Source organism: Quercus robur, chromosome 10, assembly GCF_932294415.1.
Source record: "Quercus robur chromosome 10, dhQueRobu3.1, whole genome shotgun sequence".
Taxonomy (NCBI): domain Eukaryota; kingdom Viridiplantae; phylum Streptophyta; class Magnoliopsida; order Fagales; family Fagaceae; genus Quercus; species Quercus robur.
Genome location: NC_065543.1, coordinates 41,625,328 through 41,646,094, shown reverse-complemented (window position 1 = coordinate 41,646,094; position 20,767 = coordinate 41,625,328). Strand labels below are relative to the sequence as shown.

The window sequence follows — 20,767 nt, the reverse complement described above, 5'->3', positions numbered from 1 at the left end:
AAGCTTATTTGAAACTTTTCTGAAAAGCTTTTCTGAGAAGTATTTTCAATTTACATATTCTTCTCTTCGTACGAGTAAAAAAAAAAAAATACTACGATTGATTAAAACAATGAGATAATGAGTACAAGGCACTTTTTTTTTTTTTTTTGGTGGTTAATAGAAATGGACCATTTCCTAATTAAATTTCATTTTTTGTGAATATAAAAAAGTGTATTGATATCACTTTATTAAAATTTATGTCAAAATTGAGAAAATTCTAATACTACATAATTTAAAAATCAATCATTTGCTTTGAAAGACAATATTGAGCCTAAGAAAGAGAGAATATCCTAATCCTAGGTAACTTCCTACCACAAGGGAGCAATAAAGGGTTTTTGTATTTTGGTTATTTTAATTGAAAGAAAGAAACGAATAAACTTAATCTTATATGGTATAACTATAAAGTTTAATTGATCTCATTTGAGGCAGCATACTTGAGTTCCTTGGACAACATTATCATCTTCTAATCTCCTATCACTTGCTAGATAGTAAAAATGGATCAAGATCCTATCAGTTTCTTTCAAAATGAAGAAAGCTTATTGAAATTTAACTTTCATGAATTCAAAGAGGTAAATAATGTCATGTTGTTCAAAATTTTATTATGTAAAAAAAAAGGATAATAATTATTTTTGAATGACATGTTATTACATTTACTCTAAAATTTGTAAACTACCAAATCTTTACTATAAATTAGACTCTCTCCAATTCAAAACAAACGAAGAATATCATTTTTTTTTCACATTCAAAAGTACTAGTTGAAATACAAAACTCTTGTGGGTTCCAGTTAGCTCAACTGGTAAAGTTTTTAATGATTGTATAAGATATCTGAGGTTCAATTCCCGCCTACACCAAAAACTGATTGGTGTCTTGGTCTGATGATAAAGAGATATCATTAGAAATGGACGTCATAGGTTGAAACTCTCTCAAAAAAAAAAAATACAAAACTCTTGACATGTAAAACCTAATTAATTATAATGAATTTATGTGTGTAAATAAATATATTATAAATTCTTATTGGAAAATATGCATCACAGATTTTTTTTTATTTTTTTATTTTTTTACACGTGCCTTTACAAAGTACTTAAAGATGGTTAGGTATAATTATTAATGTCTTTGAAGAAGAGGTAAGCCACTCTGCAAAGCCATGATGGCTTTTGGGTGCTTTATTCAAGTTTCAACAATTCGCTTTCTTCCAATCCAAACTAGGTTTTGGATGTTGCATAGAGGCATCAATTATATATGGAGTGAGTAATTATATATCGCTTTTGGGTGCTTTGAAGAATCCGATCGGCCTTGCATAGGGACATTATATATGGTAATTGCCCATTCCCCTTTAATAAAGGTTTTTATTTATTTATAAAAAGTAAAATAAAATATAAAAATGATGCTAATGATATCACAAATTTTATTATATGGAACTTGTAAACTAACGAGTCACCAATCATCATAAATTTATATACCATAGTAAAATTTATATTACTTTAGCATTTTCCGTTTAAATTTCTCACTAGTTACCACCTAAAATTATATTACTTTTAGCATTTTCCGTTTAAATTTCTCACTAGTTACCACCTAAAATGATAAGAGAAAGAAAAATTTGTAGTATCCTATAAAATATTGAGTAAGACTTCGGTACAGTACTTAGGTGTTATTCCTTAAGTTCCCATTTTAAGATTCTGTAATGTGATTTTTTTTTTTTTTTCTTATGAGATGAAAGTGTGTTTTTTAATCAAGTAACCACATGACTAAAATCTTATGAGAGAAGCCTAAAAAATAGTTTTTTTGTCCTAAAATATTTGTCCTCACATTAGTTTTTAAGCTCTATTTACTAAAAGTTGTGGTATCACTCAACGCAAACATAGGTGCATTAGATACGTAAGACAAAACAATATTAAACACTAAAAAGTCAACCCATATATCAAGTGAGAGAGATAACCCATATTTTTTTTTGAGAAACGAGAGATAACCCATATAGCCAAATAGGAAGAGCAAACAGACATAACCCATGTAAGTATAAACCATAACTCATGGAAGGAAGAGGCTGAGCTTTTTTGTTTTGGATTGATAGAAGAATAGAGAAAAGCTTCAAAAGGATTTGACGCTCATATTGACTTTTGGGTGCTTTGAAATGGCTGGTCCATCACATGGTCCTGCAAACTTCTGGACTCAGGCCAATGCTTTGCTCAGAAAGAACTTAACCTTCCAGGTCCTCTCTCTCTCTCTCTCTCTCTCAATATACAGATACACACATCTTCTTATTTGGGTAGGGATTGATTAAGGTTGAATTTGTGCTCCCATATTCATTTGAACATTAAGTATGCATGCATTGGTTTTTTATTTATTTATTTAATATATATGATAATAGTATGCATGAATTGGTAGTAAAGAATTTAGAAGCTATGACTATGATCCATTATGTTAAATGAAACCTTTGAAAAAGTTTAACTTATCAAATATATTTCTTGGTAACATGTATTTAAATATATCATGAAAAGTCAACAATTGAGGTTTTTATTACCAGGCTGCTATCCATGTAAAAATGATAAAATTGTAATTAAAAAAATGAGGCAATTCAAATTTCATTGATTTTTCAAAAGTGCTCTCAAATTTTTATTTATTTATTTTTTTTCTCCCCTTGATTTGTTGATCATTGGTTTATTTTGGTAAAATTTATTGGCTTTCTTTTAACGACAGTCGTGCTAATTGGGACAACGGAAGCTTTCACACTATTTTGTTTGGCCAAATTATCATGTGTGTGTGAATTATGAACCCTAAGTAACAGAGAAAAAAAAAAAAGCATGTAAGCACCGAGAAAATCAATTGCATAAGAGCACACCAAATTTATGTGGAAAAACTTGTAGTATAGAGGAAAACAATCACAGGAAAAAATATCCGACCAATCCACTATAATCAAATAGATATTATAATATTTAACTTTATATTTAAAAGTCTTGTAACTCAACTAGTTGACACTTCCTACCTTCTGGTATGTCCATGACATCTAGGATTCAAAATCCCAAAACTTGAGTTGGAAAAATACAATACAGAACCTCTCTAAGAAAAAATACAAACTCACCACACACACAAATACAAAAAATTAGAACCTATTGAAACCAAGAACACAGTAAGATTTGCACTCTGAAGACTTCAATTCTCTATGATTACTCAAAGAACCCGCCTAGCTAGAGAAAACCCCAATTAATCTGTGTGTGTCTTGAATAAAAGAAGAATCACGGTTTGCAAACTTTGCACTACCTTCTTTTTCTTAAGACATGACTCTTGACTTTTAGTCTCCTAATGCAAGCAAAAATAGGAGTACTAAAACCCGTAGGCCACGATTATGTTATATGATATGCTCATGTAATAGTTATTACACACACCATATACACACGCTTGTTTTTAACTGAAATTGTGAGTGATTTCAGTTAAAAACAAGTGTGTGTAAGAGTTACTTCCCTTTATTTTATGACTAGTTCTCAATTATGTATTTCATAGACATATATTTCAATAGTTGATGGGTAGTGTTGTATAAAGCTAATATGTTACTAATGAAACTTATAAATTATCATAGATATGTTTCTAGGCTTTGCATTGTACAATAACATCTGCCTGTTGTTGTTGGAACTGGATCAATTTTTTTTTGGCATTGGGCCCTTTAGAAGTTAGAAACCCATGTTCCAATTCGTTTGTGCCTTTTCTTTTATCAATCTATATCTTCAAAACTTCAAAAACTTTTTTTTTTTGGGGTTAATTTTGTTGGTGCTCAGCTAATATTTTCATCTTTTGTGTTTTGCAGAAACGAAATATGAAGACAAATATTTTTCTCATTTGCTATCCTGCTTTGCTCTGCATACTAATTGCTGTCCTCCAACATTACTATAATAAAATGGTCCATAATGAAACGGCCAAACAATGTGACCCAAAAACCAATTCTAGTTGTCCCATTCCTCAGATTCCAGCATTTCCTCCACTGTTACAACTACCCCATTATTCCTATAGTGCAGTCAGAACTGATTTTTTGCCATTTAACGACTTGCCAGATGAGTCATGCAGGAGGAATCGTTCTTGTCCTGCAACTATTCTTCTCACAGGGGATAATCAATCTCTTGGAGAAAGTATACCCTTCTCTCTACCTCAGTGTGTGTATGCATGCACACATGTGTTTTAATTAACATAAATAACTGATTACTTGTGTGAGTGTGTGCACTCACACTTATGTGTTTTAATTAACTTAAATAGCTTATTGCTTCACCTGATCGGATTATGTAATTTTTTTTTTAATAAATGATTTGATCGAACTTACTTTAACTTACTCTGATTGTTTTGATAGTTTTGGCTGGGACTATGATCACAAACTCTCTTAATACCTCTCAAGTTACAGCTAGTTTCAAGAAACATGACTTGGCTAGTCTAGCTAGCAATGTTCTGGTAAGTTGTCTTTCCTCTTCTTTTTTGTCCCTCTTTCTGTTTCTTTTTACCTTCATTTCATGTCCGTCATCACTAGCACATTGTTTATTTTGCTTCTCGATTTCTTGGTAGCTTTTTGCTGCTATTGTGACTTTTGTAATCCTTATAGGGATCGCCACGGAGTCCACCTCAAGATTTAATTTCTGACGGTTATGGATATTATGGAATCTCTAATGTCCAACATCAATGCACAGACAACGAGTCTTTATCTGAAATTGAAAGTACGTTGAAAGTATGAATGCTTTTTGTACGTGGTTTGTATTAGGCAGACAGTTTATCTTTACCTTCCATGTCAAACCACACCTGTACATGTGCTTTGCAAATGGCTTTATTTATGAATTTGACACAAAAGAACATGCCTGCATTTTCAAGAATAGTGAGAAGCAAGCAAGAACTTTATTTCATGTATGAAAGTTCCATGCAACAATTATTAGTAGAGGTGCTTCTCACGTATAGCCCTTCCAATTTCCTTTTTGAAAAAAAGAGAAAAGTAAACAGTCATTTAATAGTTATTAATCTTCTAAAATTCCATCCACTAACCATACATTATGTTTTAGAAAAGAAAATCATGGCCACTGCTCTCTCTGCAGAGTGCAGGATGGATGAAAAGTTAGCAGATTCATTGATTCATATCATGCAGGTTTAATGAGGGAATCTTCTTTTTGGTGTTTTGAGACTTTAATGGTTAGACTCTGCTATAATTGAACCATCTTTGTATTTTATCCTTGATGTTTTTTTTTACTAAAGTCAAATTAGACTAATTGTCTTATGGTGTGTGAGAATTGCTTGTTTGTTTTGTTAGAAGTGGGTCTTATCTAAATCTGGGTGAACTATGCTAGGCCTAAGTTAACAACTTAGTACAATGTTGTTAGATTCACACTCTCTCTCTCTCTCTCTCTCTCTCTCTCTCTCACAAATCACGGAGACAGAAAGTTGTTTGCACAAAACATACTAATTCTTTGTTAATTTTCCTTGTCTTGAATCCAGTGCAATGTGTTAAAGGTTTGGTTTTATGGCGCAATGATTATACTGTGGTAAATGATGAATTATATAAGGGTTATTATGAAGGGAATCCAGATGGAAAGATTAATGAGATAAGTGCAGGTTAGTCTTGTTGATCTTTCTTGGAATAATCGTTTCTCTTGACTTTACAGCTACCTCAGGTGGGCTTATAGTTCAATTATCAAAAATCAAATGAAAATAAGTAGGAAATACTTAAGGTTTGATATTTTCACAGCCTATGATTTTCTAAACTCGAATGAGGAAAATTTTGATGTGAGCATCTGGTACAATTCAACGCTCAATGATGGTGATTTATTGCTTCATATTCCACGCTCAGTGAATCTGGTAAGTATATGTAACTTGATTATTTGTTGATTTCTTTTGTCATGCCAGTATTTGTTGGTGTCCATTTAATGGCTATGATTTAAAGTGGAGTAAATGTAGGGTCTAGATTGTGCCAACTCATTCCATTTCACTTGGAAATGAAGAGGATCCAAATCCTTTTGTGTTTTGGGCTCTGCCTAGCTCCATTTTGTATTGAATGTTTGCATGTGATTAAGATTGTTATTAGATTATGAAGAAATATGAAACATGGTGAAAGCCTCTTTCTCTCCATACCAAGCAAATTTTGGAACCATCCATCCTCTATTATCTCCTTCTTCCCTTCTCAATCCTCTCCCTTTCCTCTCCTATAAGCAAAGCTTAATAATCCTACTACCATTTTAGTATCATACATACTAGATTTCAAAACATGTAAAATCAATACTTCCATAGAAGACTAGTTATCAAAAGGCTTGGCCTAGTATTAGTGTATAGCCATTGCTGTAATTCATTTGGTTTCAGATCCTAAAATTCTATATAAGGGAAAGCAATGCTCATTGCTTGTCCCTTTTTGAATTCCAAAAATTAACTCTTTCTTGCTACAAAAAATGACCTCTACTACTTTTTAGACATTGTCCCAATCTGATTTATCAAGCAAACATCACACTAGACTCATTAACCCAATCTGGTTTATCAAGCAAACATCAAACTGCCACCCACAATTTGTGGTGTGAGTCTTCTACATTTGAAGAATGATAGGGGGGGGGGGGGGGGGGAGAGAGAAAGCAGGACCGGTACAGCCAAGTTGAACTATGTAGTGGCATTGATTCCAAAGGCAAAAAAATTACAATCCCCTTGTTGGTTTCATAATTCTAAAATTCCTTCATGTACAGTTCAACTAACATGTGACTAATATTTGATAGAATTGGTTTATAAACCCTACCTTGCTCCAAATCTAACTGTTACCACCTCATGTATTTAGCACATTCCAGTGGGGGTGGCTACCAAAAAAATTACATCACTAAATAGTATCTACTATCTTCTTGTTTACATCAAGGAGAAGCATGTCCTATACATATTTGTGAAAAATGCACAATTACAATTTTCACTGCACCATTTAATTGACTTAATGAGCTTCTTTTAGTGGTTTACTTGGTCATGTCATATTAGGGACATCATTCCCCCTGATTTGGCTACAAAATGATATAAAATGCTATTATCTTTTTATAACATGATTGTACTATTTCTTAGTTTTGGAATTATACTTTTCATGACTAATATGGCACTCCTATTAGAAACAAGGTTTCCTTAAGAATTAAGATTGTTTATTGCACTAATCCAGTTCCAACAATTTAGATCCGAATTTTACAGCTTAGTCAAATTTAAGCTAACTATTGGAATTAAGCCCAAATGTTTAATCGATTAACCAACTAACATAAGCATGCATGGAAAAACACAAAAACAAACCCAAACACAGAAAATCAATCACTCACAAGAACATTGAAGTGTTTACGAAGAGGAAAACCAGAGAATTGGGTAGAAAAACCTCTCTAGGCCGTCACAACACCAAACAGTCCATTAATGAGAACAGTTGCAGTACATATTACTTACAAAACCCTCCAAGCTGAGTTGTAACTATGTACTCAAGCCTCCGACTCCTGCTAGCAACCCATTCCTTGAATCCTTTCTTCTCACTAGACTTTGGATTCACAGTTGAGCCTCCAATTGCAATCTCCAAGTCTTCTTGGCAAATCTGGGCTTGCTCCAATGATTCCCAAGCTCTAATCAACACCAAAACTCTAAAGGTTGTAATGGGTGTGATGGTTTTAATCTCCTCTCATGAAATTGGACAATTAGAGAGGGAGAAGGTAGAGAGATTGATAAGGGTTTAAGCTCTAGGGTTTATGGGTTCTCTCTAGCGCTTCAGATGGGAATTGGGTGTAGAAATTCATAGGAAATGTTATCTTAAATAGTGAGGGTAAGGATTAGAATAGCAGAGAAAAAAATAACAAAATTGTCTTTGGTTTGTAAAACTCTGCACGTACAAGAGAGAGCCAAACTCTCAGGTTCAACTGATTTTCAAATTCTGTTTTTGTATCTCTTTTTGCTTGACACTACCAACTTCATACAAGTGAAATTTTGCAGCACTTCACCTCATAAACCCAATACAAATAAAACCCCACAGGGTTACATGAATACACATAGAGTTAAGAATAAAAATTTACATTGCAATTTGTCATGGAATTAGCCAACAACTAAGAGTCCTAACAAAGGTACATGAACATTTTTTTGTGTCATTAATATATATTCTAATGTTTGCATCAAATGACAAACTATCCTAGTTGCTGAAATGTCGTAATGCTTGTTGACAGGCATCCAATGCCTACCTTCGTTCTCAGCGAGGGCCTGGAACACAAATGTTATTTGAGTTTGTCAAAGGCATGCACCCAGAAACAAACCAGGTTGCCCACGTGGATTTTGCTTCTTATTTAGGTCCTCTCTTCTTCACATGGGTTGTTCTACAGTTATTCCCTGTAAGTTTGTGACCTTTTGTTACTTGCATTATAACTGTTTGACTTGTGCATAAGGTTTTCTTTTTCTTACAAATGTTGTTAGAGTTTGCACCTATTAAACCCCATTACCAATTATAGTCGGGAAAAAGGCCCTGTCTGCCCGATCATTAGTTGATCATAATTTGATTTTTCCCCCCTGTATGTGCAGATGCTATAAACAGCTAGATCTTTTTTCTTTTCTTTTTTTCTTAATTAGTCGTAATTCACTTGATAAGTTTCATGCTTAGGAATTCTAAAAAGATGGACTTGGTGATGCATTTTTTAGACTTTAGTTGACTACTTATACTGTAATATTCTAGTTTTGGAAATGACCAACAATACATGATATTGATGTTGATGCCACTCCAAGTCTGGAAAGCTGAATGTGCACCGATAAAAAGAAAGATGTATGTGTGGAAGGTTCAAAGTGCAAAAAAATGGATTCAGAATTGTTTTACAAGTTGGATATATCTGAGGTCATGTTGACAAATTGATCATTTTCAGTGCACATAATTTTGCACATGAGGAGGAAGGCCTTTATACAAAGCTACTGTACACGGTGAAGTCAAGTAGTGAAAACAATAATGCTATGTGAGAGGAGAAGAGAAGCATAATTTCCAGAATAATTCTTCTATTCTAAATCATTCAAACTCTAGATCTATGTTTATCTGTGTTACAGTGACATTTCCTTGCAATCCTAGGATCAGGCATTGAGTGGTATGTATTAACCTTTTCTTGGAGGTCCTTGTTACAATATCTTATGTTTCTTTCTTGAGAGGTGTGGTTAATGATTGAATCTAACATCTGTTTTCTTTTTCATTTTTTTTTTTTTTTAAAAAACTTTTTGGCTATAGATTTCACCCTCCATGATTATAGATATTTTTAACATTTTTCTTAACAATGTAGGTTGCTTTGAAATCATTGGTTTATGAGAAACAACGGAAACTAAGAATCATGATGAAAATGCATGGGCTTGGTGATTGGCCTTATTGGATGATTTCCTACCTTTACTTTCTTTTTGTATCTTCAATTTACATGTTGATTTTTGTAGCATCTGGTGCACTTCTAGGTAAGAGTGCAAGCCAATTACAAACTTGCTTTTTTTCCCCCTTTAATTTGTTATAATGTTGCTAAAATGTAGGTTATATCTATTGCAGGGTTACAATTTTTTCAATTGAACGACTTCGGCATTCAGTTTGTCTTTTATTTCATATATATAAACTTACAAATTTCATTCGCCTTTCTAGGAGCTACATTGTTTTCAAATGTTAAGACTGCTACAGGTTTGAGATTTACTATATTGGTGGGTAAAATCTCTATATCCAATTAAAAGATTAACTAACTAACACAGGGTCATGTTTGAAATTTGATGCTTGCAGTGGTAGCATACATATGTGTCTTTGGAACAGGGTTCTTAGCAAGATTTCTTTTCCAGTCTTTTGTTGAAAGTAACTCATTTCCAAGTAAGTGGCAGAAATTGTGAGAAAGAAGACCTATTATCTCATTCATAGGGCTTCATAAATATACCTTTGATTTTTATGGCTTCAACACGATGTTTTCTTTAGCGAAAGCTCATCTTTCAATTGATGGCCCTTTAGAGGAGATAATTAATCTTATACAGAAAAAGCTTGATATCTAGGAATTTTCTTGCAGATTGTCACTCTTTTGTACATTAGAGGCAGCCTTTGTTGTCAGAGACAATAAAAATGTCTAAAAGAATTGTTTTTCGTTTGGGTTGCTTGTGAATAGATATTTATATAGGTTATAAAAGTGCATGGACAATCAGAACCCTAGGCTTCTCTTTCTGTTAGATTGAACTGATGAAAACTTTTAAACTGAAAATTTTCTGATTTGCATGGGTTCTTTAAAAAATCATGCATTAGTACCTTTTGAAGACCCGTTAAAACATAGAAGTATTGAAAACTTTTGTAAATGAATTGTATGGTTGGGGCAGAGTTCCAATGGATGATCAAATCCCTATGCTAGGCAATACTTAATCGGGGCAAGAACAATGCTACTTTCTTTTTCTTGAAAATAGAATTGAAGTGGAGTGGCTTACACATTAAACTAGTTCAGTAAAGTTATTTTACTTTTAAGAATTGAAACCTATAGCAAAAATGTAAATATTTGACACTCTAGTTTAGTCTCATCTATGTGGATTTCCTGCCAATAGTGGAGGCAAGGTGGAATCTTTGCATAATACTAGCATTAGCTGTAAATGTTTGAACATCCATGTTCAGGAGAGTGGAGGAATGTGGACATCTGCTCAGGTTGAATTTGTTCGTTTGACTCGAGTAATATACTAGGTTTAGTTTCTTTAGAAAACATGTAGAATCGTGTGTTGGTTTTGAATCATACTGAATTATTTGGTAGCTTAGATATTTTTCTTTTAGTGTTGTCTACATTGTTACAAGCCTCTGCAAGAATCTTTTCCACCAACTCTAATCATTCTGAGGCTAATTTTTGGTTGCAGAAATGTGGGTTATGGTAATGGAGATATATCCAGGATTTTCTCTATATCGTGGGATATATGAGTTTGCACAGTATATTATCTTGGAAGGTGGGATGCGGTGGGAAGATTTAAATGATAGTGAAAATGGGATGAAAGAGGTCTTGATTATCATGTCCCTGGAGTGGTTGGTGGTGCTTTTTGCTGCGTATGGTATGGATGTAGTTGTGTCACTAGGAAGTGGGGTTGGAAGAAGGCAATCTCAAAATTCTCGAATGAATCCTCTCTCATTTTTTTGGAAGCCTAATTTACAACATGAGGACTCTAGACTTCATGTTCAGATGGATAATGCTGATGTTATCCAAGAGGTAACTTTCTCTTTTTTTTTCTAATTTATATACTAAATTTCTCACCACCGACAGTAGAGAGTTTTGAAGAGCTTTGTTAGCACTTAGTAAATAGTCATAAAACCTGTATATATAAGATATAATCATTTTTTGATCCTGTGTTTTATCTGCAAGGTGTGGTAGGCATTGCCTTAGATCTCATGGAGATAGGTTTCTTGAGATTTGTTGCTATATAAGTTTTGTTAGAATAATAAATTTAACACTCAAGAAGAAAGTATCAAATACTTTGCAATAAATCTCATCACACTCAAGTAGAATACACAAAAGAGTTATCAATAAAAAGAATTTTTATCTGTACTTATAATATTACACACACGCTACTATTCACTATTTCACTCATTGCTTTCTATTCCCTACACTTTCATTTGCTTTCTTGCCACACTTGCGGGATTGCTTGATATAATATGTGGGAATGACTATGTATAGAATACATTCAAGACTACCTATACTTCACTTCATAGACAACAAAGGAGACAAGGAATTTATATCCTATCACCTAGGAAGGAAAATAAAGCTATGCTAAAGTTGCAAATTCTTAATTCAAAGCAAGAAAAGTCAACTTTTCTTCCTTTGGAACTCCATCTCCATGTGTTAGTTTTCTTTCACAATTTGAATGTGAAAGACAACCCACCAAATGCAAAATGTTTTAAGGTAAACTACTACCCAATGTTGGTGATGAATCTTACAAGGTTGAAAAATTAAAAAGTTCCAGATTGTTTGTCAATTCAATCTCATGATGAGTTTTTATTTTTTATTTATATATATATATATATATATATATATTTTTTTTTTTATATGCCTTGGTCAGAAATTTGTTCTCTTCATTTTTTTTCCATCCTTGCCCCTTCCCTAGGTTCATACCATGTGATAGAGATGACTGTTGCAATAAAATTTTGTTAATTGAATAGAAATTTTGGGAAGAGTATCTTATACAATCCCTGAAATTGTTGTGAAATCTGTCTTACTCAATGAAGTGACATAACTCAGTTATACACATTAATGATAAATTCAAATTTATCCATTTCCAGAGGGAGAAGGTTGACCAATTGCTCCATGAATCAAGCACAAGCCATGCCATTGTTTGTGACAACCTCCAAAAGATATACCCAGGAAGAGATGGAAACCCTGAAAAACTTGCAGTGCAAGGACTATATCTTGCTATGCCTCGAGGGGAATGCTTTGGTGTTCTTGGTCCCAATGGTGCAGGCAAAACCTCTTTTATCAGTATTGTCAGTATACAAAATTCTGTCATGTAAATTTTTTGGAATTTGCATACATGTTTTCCTGTTGGTGGAAGCAAATAGAAAATACTTTCAAAGGGGCTTCTTTTGAAGCATTTACCTTTCTTGAATCCTAAACAGGAACTATTTAATGTCGAGGATAGATTAAAGATACAAAGTTTACCTTGAAAAACTAGGAAGTAGCAATAAATTTATTTAATTGTAATTAGAGACTCTTTGGCATTTACTTTATACTTGCTTGTTGTAACGACTCAAGAAAAAGCGCAAGCCATATCTGTGTTATACCTCAAAAGGACTAATCACAATTAAGGCTCCTTGTAGTTGTTAATAAAACCCAAATCTACCCAGTAAATACCTGATGTGGGACTCATCACACACTCACACATATTACACAATCAATCAAATTGAGGTATCACAATCTCCCCCACTTAAATCCCTAACGTCCTCATTAAGGCCCACTTTGTGGGGTAGTGTCTCCGATCCCACACAGGATTGACAGGCCGGCTCTGATACCATATGTAATGACCCAAAGAAAAGCGCTAGCCACATCTGCGCTATACCTCAAAAGGACTAGTCACAATTGAAACTCCTTGTAATTATTAATAAAGCCCAGATCTACCTAATATTAGATCTGGGCTTTATTAATAACTACAAGAAGCCTCAATTGTGACTAATTCTTTTGAGATATAGCGCAGATGTGACTAGCGCTTTTCCTTGAGTCGTTACACTTGTACTTGATATTCTCTTGGATTTGATTCCAAGATGTCTTGCTTCATGGGGTAATATTCTGGGTTTTAATCACTTTTGTTAGGGAAGTTAATTCATCTTTTGTAGCAATATTTAGGAGTTAACACACATCTGTTGACAGATGATTGGACTTATAAAGCCAACCTCTGGCACTGCATTTGTTCAAGGCCTTGATATACGGACTCATATGGATCAAATATACACCAGCATGGGTGTATGCCCGCAAGATGAGTAAGCTAGATCATTCTCCTGTTGTTTCAAGGAAACCTTTTGTTTTCTTTTTTTAGTTTAAACTTCCATTTTGGTTTGTTTGCTTTGAATTTGTAAGTCCGTCAATTTTCTTATATATATGTATTTTTTTGCTCCTTGGATGACAGCCTTCTTTGGGAAACACTAACAGGGAGGGAGCATTTACTATTTTATGGAAGACTTAAGAACCTTAGAGGTTCTGCATTAACACAAGTAAGTCAATGTTACTTTCACTCTTAGTTTGTTAAATGAAGGTTCATTTGTAATTGAGAGCCATAGATCCATGAGGGAGGGCATTCTAGCATTGCGACTGGAATTTGAGTGAGGCCCCATATGTTTTGACTGATTGTTATTACTTGCAAATGCTCAAGGTAGGAAAAGTGACTTGATATATGATAATTGCACTAGTTAAGCTAAATTTGAAATGTGAATTTTACAATTTTTTGAAAAGTGGAAAGGAAAGAGGGGGGGACAGGGGGATGTCATGGGTGCTATGCTAAGTATCAATTTGTTGGTGTCTTGATAACTCTGACATAAAATGAAGGTAATTTTGTGGACTCTGTATATGGCTGTGTCCAGTATATGGATAGCTTAGTTTGTGTGTGTGTATGTGTGTGTGTGTGTGTGAGTGTGTGTGAAACAGGGAGAGAAAGCAAGAATAGAGTATTATGATAAAGCTGCTACAATGCATTATTTTTCTGGTCATCTTCAACATGACATGTTTTGAGTTCTGTTGTCCATTCCTTTGCTCTGTCTTCAGGCAGTAGAAGAATCTCTTAAGAGTCTCAACCTATTTCACGGAGGAGTTTCTGACAAACAAGCTGGAAAATATAGCGGTGGTATGAAAAGGAGGCTAAGTGTAGCCATTTCATTAATTGGGGATCCCAAAGTATGTCTTAATTTTTATTTCACTTTACTTTGCTGCTTATTCCATTTTGGTATTTATCTTATGTTGTTTATGATGTAATCCTTGGGGATCCCAAAGTATGTCTTAATTTTTATTTCACTTTACTTTGCTGCTTATTCCATTTTGGTATTTATCTTATGTTGTTTATGATGTAATCCTTGGGAATTTTGCAAGGTTGTCTACATGGATGAACCAAGTACTGGATTAGATCCAGCTTCAAGGAACAACTTATGGAGTGTTGTGAAGAAAGCAAAACAAGATCGAGCTATCATTCTAACAAGTTCTCTCTCTCTCTCACCCCAAAAAAATAAAAGAAACCAATTATTGCTGATGCTGTATCATTTAGACACTTGGAACTGCTGTTTTATAGGCTTGTAAATGATTAATAAAAAATAAAAAATAAAAACTGTTGGCCTCCTTGCCCTACTATATGGTTCCATTGGATCTAAACTTGTCTTGCTAGACAACAGCATAAGGGCTTTATTTTTTTCCTTGATACCATCACTAATGAAACTTGTATACATGGTTTCAGCTCATTCAATGGAAGAGGCAGAGTTTCTATGTGACCGATTAGGATTTTTTGTTGATGGCAGCTTGCGGTGCATAGGAAACCCAAAAGAGGTACCATAATAACATAACTTGTTTTCATAGAGTTTTATTTTTGGGTGAAGTTATGCACAAACAGAGCTAGTGGTCCTCAATGGATTTTCCTGTTGTTGATCTTTACTTATCTAACTTCTCTCTAGATGGAAAGATGCATATGATAAAAACTTAATAATGCATTATAGTTTTAGTATCTGAGAAGCATTGAAAAGCAAGCAAGCTAACTGGATGTGCACTGCTGACTAAAAATCCTGAATTAATTTGATTTGTATTGAAGTACTCAACAACAATTGTCACAATCAGCACCAACAGTCAAATTAGTATAAGCTACAAAATTCCTGTTTCAAAGCTTGAGGGTTTTTTATAACACCAACATGTTGTATTTACCTCCCAATGGGCGCTCAGCCGTCAGCACTATCCATGGAGGTAGCCATCTCTTATCTCTTAAACCCCTCTTTTCTGGGCTCCTAATCTGTTCTTAAATGACAAAAGACTTTACTAGTTAGGCTAGCTGACAGCCATCATTTTCCCCATTCAAATTCATTCTTGAGACTTTTTGTACCACCAATGCAATGCTCTTCCCTGTGTCATCTTGACTTTGAGTATCTTGCTATGGTTTGAACCACCTTTGTCACAGTTCAAGGGCTCTAACATCCCACAAGCCTACAACTGTTTAGCAGTTTTTTTGTTTTTTGTTTTTGTTTTTTTCCCTTATAAAATTGCAAATGAACAAGTGGATTCTTCATAACACTTTATAATTGGGATTTATACTGTTTTTGACAGCTGAAGGCTAGATATGGAGGGTCTTATGTGTTTACAATTACAACATCTTCGGATCATGAAGAAGAAGTGGAGAACATGGTGCAACATCTTTCACCAAGTGCCAACAAGGTATACCAATTATCCGGAACCCAGAAGTTTGAGATACCAAAAAGTGAGGTCAGAATTGCAGATGTATTCCAAGCAGTTGAGACTGCAAAGAGCAAGTTCACTGTTTTTGCTTGGGGTTTGGCTGACACAAATATGGAGGATGTTTTTATCAAGGTTTCACGTGAGGCCCATCAATCCAACTCTTTGACATGATTGTTCAGTGATTCCTGCAATTTACTTTGATACCAATCTTATTTTCAAACAATTACTACCCCTTGTGGCTTAAATGTAGTCATTGTATGGTAATTAAGCATTTTCTCGGCAGTTCACCCTTTTTTTTTTCTCTTTTTTCTTTTTGATATAATTATATTTGTTGTCCCTTCATTGCTAAGGGTTCTTCATGCAATCAAGGTGGCATTTCAAAGCCATGAATAGAAAAATCAAGATTAGCATTCAGCAGTTCAAAATGCCCTGCAAAACAAAAGCTTTGGTTCTGTGGTCTGTGGGACATCAAATATGGCCAGTATGAGTTTCAGTACACCAGGATATGATGCAACAGTGTACAGAAAAAAAAAAAAAAATTAACATAATTTCTTTTCTCATCCGTCAATCTCTCAAGTAATCAATGATTTTAACATTGTCAATGCAGTAGAAGTTCTTCACTGAATTACTTCAAGATCTATTGGACAAAGAAAACAAAGAAAAGTGATCCGCGGAAGAAGAGTTAGAACATGCCAACAAAGATAGAGGATAGAAAGAAAACAAGAGGGAAAGGTGTGAATTGAGTAAAATAGCATGCATGAAACTTTGTTTGAGTTCAAAGGAAGGGAAGATATTAAATTAAGTGAGGTCTCAATTTGTTAAATTGGGACGCCACTTCACGTGTGAATCATTGCATCCACTTATTGGGGAGGTCTCACTTAACTCAAAAGTTTAGGTTTATAAATTTGGATTCAATTATATTATCTTAATTAATTTCTCAAATTCCTCCATATAAAACTTCTACTCACACTTGTATATTCAACATTGGAAGGGATATTTGAACTCTTGATGTTTGGGAGATATTAAGAGGTGCCAACCAATTGAGTTATAAGACTCTTGGCTTGTTATTTCAATATGTAATTTTTTTACTATTTCTATTAACGTTGTTTTGCTCTTCCTCTACATTTTTTTTTCTTGTTCTATGAACTTGAATCAACTCACTCTTTCTCACTTTTACATTAATCGCTTTCCTCTAAACATTAGCAAATCATAAAAAGTGACTCTCCTTCATCTTTTCATCAATAAGGGTATGTTGTGAACATTGTGAAATAATCTATGTATGCAAGGCTAAAGAATAAAGAAGAGAAAATAGTACACAATGAAATTTACATAGTTCGGCAATAAGCCTACGTCCATGAGAGGTGATAGAATAAAGTTTCACTATAGTTTTGGAAATTACAACAATAGCTTAAAGACACTTTCACACAAACCCAAACCCCAAATACATCCTTGGTTCTCTCACAAATATATAGAGAAAACCTATTGTATTTAGACAAAAGTTTTAGGACACTCTAGCTTCCTATCTATGGCGCACACAGAGAGAAGAAGCTAATTCTCTTTGCTATCTCACATAGGAGCTCTTGTCTGCTCCAACTCTTCACTAGGGCTAATGTGGCGCAATTGATGACATCAACGGACCGAGTTTTGGCGTGTGGAAGCGCGTGGCGGCGCGTGAAGAGGATTGGTGACATGTGGTGGCACTTGATATTAACGCCGAGAATTGTAGCAGCACGTGGAGGTGCGTGAAAGGTCCAATGAAGACGATATTTTCACAGAAAGGCAAATCGAAGAGATTACTTTCTGATGGTGCAATCTGTGGTCTGATCGGAGAAGCGGAAGTGGTGGTGGCGGCAAGGTAGTGGTCTTTGATGTACTGGAGTCGTGGCGGCACACCAAAGGATTAGAGCAGTGGCTCTAATATAATGTTAGAAATACTGAATAATTGTATTGTATTTCTCAAATGAAAGAATATACATGAGTGTCTTTATATAGGAGACATATGAGTGCAGTACAAGTAAGAGTGTAGTACAAGAAAGAGTGTAGTACAAGAATGTGTACTATACAAGTAATCTAGTTGGGCCTAAAGCCCACAACACTATACACGTTAACACATACAAATCCAATAGCTCCACCAACCATTTCCATGGTTTTGATAATTAAGAAATATCAAATTACATTGTTTTGATCTTATGGAATAACAACTCAACTCTTCAAAGAAAAGTTTCAAAATAAAAAACATAATTGTCTATGCTGCGATTACTTGAGCCCTATTAAGGATTCTACTGATACTAATCATCATACTAGTTTGAGTTCAAATACAAGAGATAGAGATAAAAGCATATCCAGCAACCAAACCAAATAAAAGTCCCAAGTCTGTAGAAGTTTATCCTTAGTGATAAGATAATCAAGTTGTATCTTAGGTGATGAGGTTGTTTGCAAATCAATGAACATTTAAAAAAGATTAAAAAAATCAAGTAAGTAAAATTGGAACACGAGATACAAAGTACCTAAACTAAAAATAATTAGAAGTTCTTTTCAAGAAATTTGTGGTCTTGTTGTAGTTGTCTGATCCTATTTGTAGCTACTACTATGAATATTTTTGCTTGAACATTTTGTTAAAAAGGATGAGGAAAGTGATAGGTTTTATTTAGGGAAGAAAAAAACTAACCAAAATAAGAAAGTATAGAAAGATGGAGATGGTGGAAATGTACAAGGAATTGCATAGAAAAAGGAATTACAATGAAAATTGAAAAACTTAATAAGGAGACAGAAAAAGAGACACAAGAAGCATTTAATAAGGAGAGAAATAATGCGAATGCTATTAATTTGGTAAATATGTAATGATATAATAATGGATAACAATTTTTTATTTTTAACCATTCAATCTTTTAGGAATCTACAGCTTAAAAATGGTGTAACTCCACAAGTGTAACTTGAACCTCTCTCTCTCTCTCTCTCTATATATATATATATATATATATATACATATATACATACATACATATATATATATATATATATATCAAAACACCAAAAACAATAAAATTATATATTTATAAAAATAAAGAGATAGAAATTACTTTTAGAAATTGTTTTATTTTTAAGGAGAACTAATTATCCTACAATAAAATTGAGTAAATAAATTATACATTATACCATATCTCAAAATAATTATTTATTTTCATGTATCGCGTTGATCTGCAACTAGTGTAATACAATAGTTGTCTTATATATGTGATGATATTATCTAAGCTAAAATGCAAAGTATACTCTCTAAGTTTGACTGAAATTTATCTTAATTCTCAAACTTGACTTTCATTCCATTAAGTTTTCTAAATTTCAAAGTTATCAATTTAGGCCTTTTGTCCAATTTCGTTAGAAAAATTGCCATTAAATATGAACTTAACTAATGAAAAAAGGTTTTTTGAAAAAAAATTTCACATAAAAATCTATAATATATTTTTGTTAATTTTATAGATTTTTTTTCATGTGAAAATAATTTTTTTAAGGGAAATTTTTTAACAAAATTGGATAGAAGGCCTAAATTGAATAAATTTGAAACTTAGAAAACTTAATTGAATGAAAATAAAGTTAGAGAACTGGAATGAATTTCACCTAAATTTAGATGGTACAATTTGCATTTTAGTCTATTATCTAATATAAAGTTATGTGTGTGTGTGTGTGATATGTCGATGATAATACTAAACAAAAAGCAAGGGTAACAAAATAAAAATAATGTTGTATAAGCCATAAGGTCATCAACAAATTTTTTTTTTTAATAGGAAGGTCTTCAACAAATGTTATGTAGTGAGTTGGCATTTAAAGTAAAATAAAATAAAATAATGTGGTTTTTGCTGTGTTAAATTAATTGAAGACAATGAAGAGTTTAATAGGGGAATGAATGAGATGCATTAACATAATCTCAAATCCAACTAAAAATGAGTTATATCTTCTATATTTCCTTTATGGATGATACTAACAAGTGCCTTTGGGTAATGGTTAACAATCAATTTTAGGAAAGTTTTAACACAACTTTTATGAAAAATGAAAAAAACTGTCAAAACATTAATTGTTTTTTTTTTTCCCATAAAAATTTTCTTTAAATAAATTGTTAACTAATGTCCCAAGAATATCTGTTAACATTTCTCTTCCTTTATATATATAATTTTTTTTTCTTAGAGGAGGTTTTTTTTTAAGAATCTTAGAGGAGGTTATTGATTAAGAGAGGAATGGCCCTTAAAAAAAAAAATTTAAAAGAGTTTTTTTATTAAATGAGTTATATCTTCAAAGCTGCAACTCCACGTTTTCCTTTATTCACAATGGCTGTAATTTAGTTTCTCAAAAAAAAAAAAAAAAAAAAAAAAACAAAACAAAGGCTATAATTTATGAAGATTATAGAGTCCCTATATATAGCGGATTCCTTGTCTGACCAAATCAAACTTGGAAGTAGGAACCACCTACTTTAACCAAATTGATAAAGTCAAACTATCAGACGACACCTCAATTTAACCAAAATATACTTCTTTGTTTCTTTTTTTTTATCCAAAATATACTAGTACTATTTAATTTGTTATTTAATTATTTATATCAATAAAAAGATCTGTGATTTAAATCACGCTTACACCAAAATCTGAAAAATGTTATGATATGGATTAAAATACTATAAATACACCACAAAGATGTGTGGGTGACTTTCTACACATGCATACATTAAAAACCGAATATTATCCTAATATCCTATCTTATAAAAGAAAAATTAGTATCATGATGTATATTAAATTAATGATGAATAATTAATGATAAATAATAATTCCACGTGCCACCACAAAATTTGTTCATGTACTTCACAATTTCCAACTCTCACAGATAAA

General features: G+C 33.0%; 1 protein-coding gene across 2 annotated transcripts; it reads left to right on the top strand.

Moving 5' to 3' along the window:
- Positions 1–1,977: 1,977 nt before the first annotated feature.
- On the top strand, positions 1,978–16,178 carry LOC126702644 (ABC transporter A family member 12-like). Of its 2 annotated transcripts, none has more exons than XM_050401408.1 (18): positions 1,978–2,245; positions 3,836–4,178; positions 4,370–4,467; positions 4,616–4,727; positions 5,494–5,610; positions 5,744–5,853; positions 8,202–8,363; positions 9,288–9,450; positions 9,629–9,664; positions 9,761–9,844; positions 10,855–11,198; positions 12,266–12,466; positions 13,347–13,456; positions 13,603–13,687; positions 14,235–14,363; positions 14,556–14,661; positions 14,914–15,002; positions 15,768–16,178. In XM_050401408.1, exons 1-18 carry the CDS (start codon positions 2,168–2,170, stop codon positions 16,065–16,067), a joined length of 2,667 nt encoding a protein of 888 aa, XP_050257365.1. In that variant the 5' UTR covers positions 1,978–2,167; the 3' UTR covers positions 16,068–16,178. The 2 variants fall into 2 exon arrangements, with proteins under 2 accessions (XP_050257365.1, XP_050257364.1); XM_050401407.1 differs by having other exon boundaries at positions 9,539–9,664.
- The last annotated feature ends 4,589 nt before the right edge of the window (positions 16,179–20,767 follow it).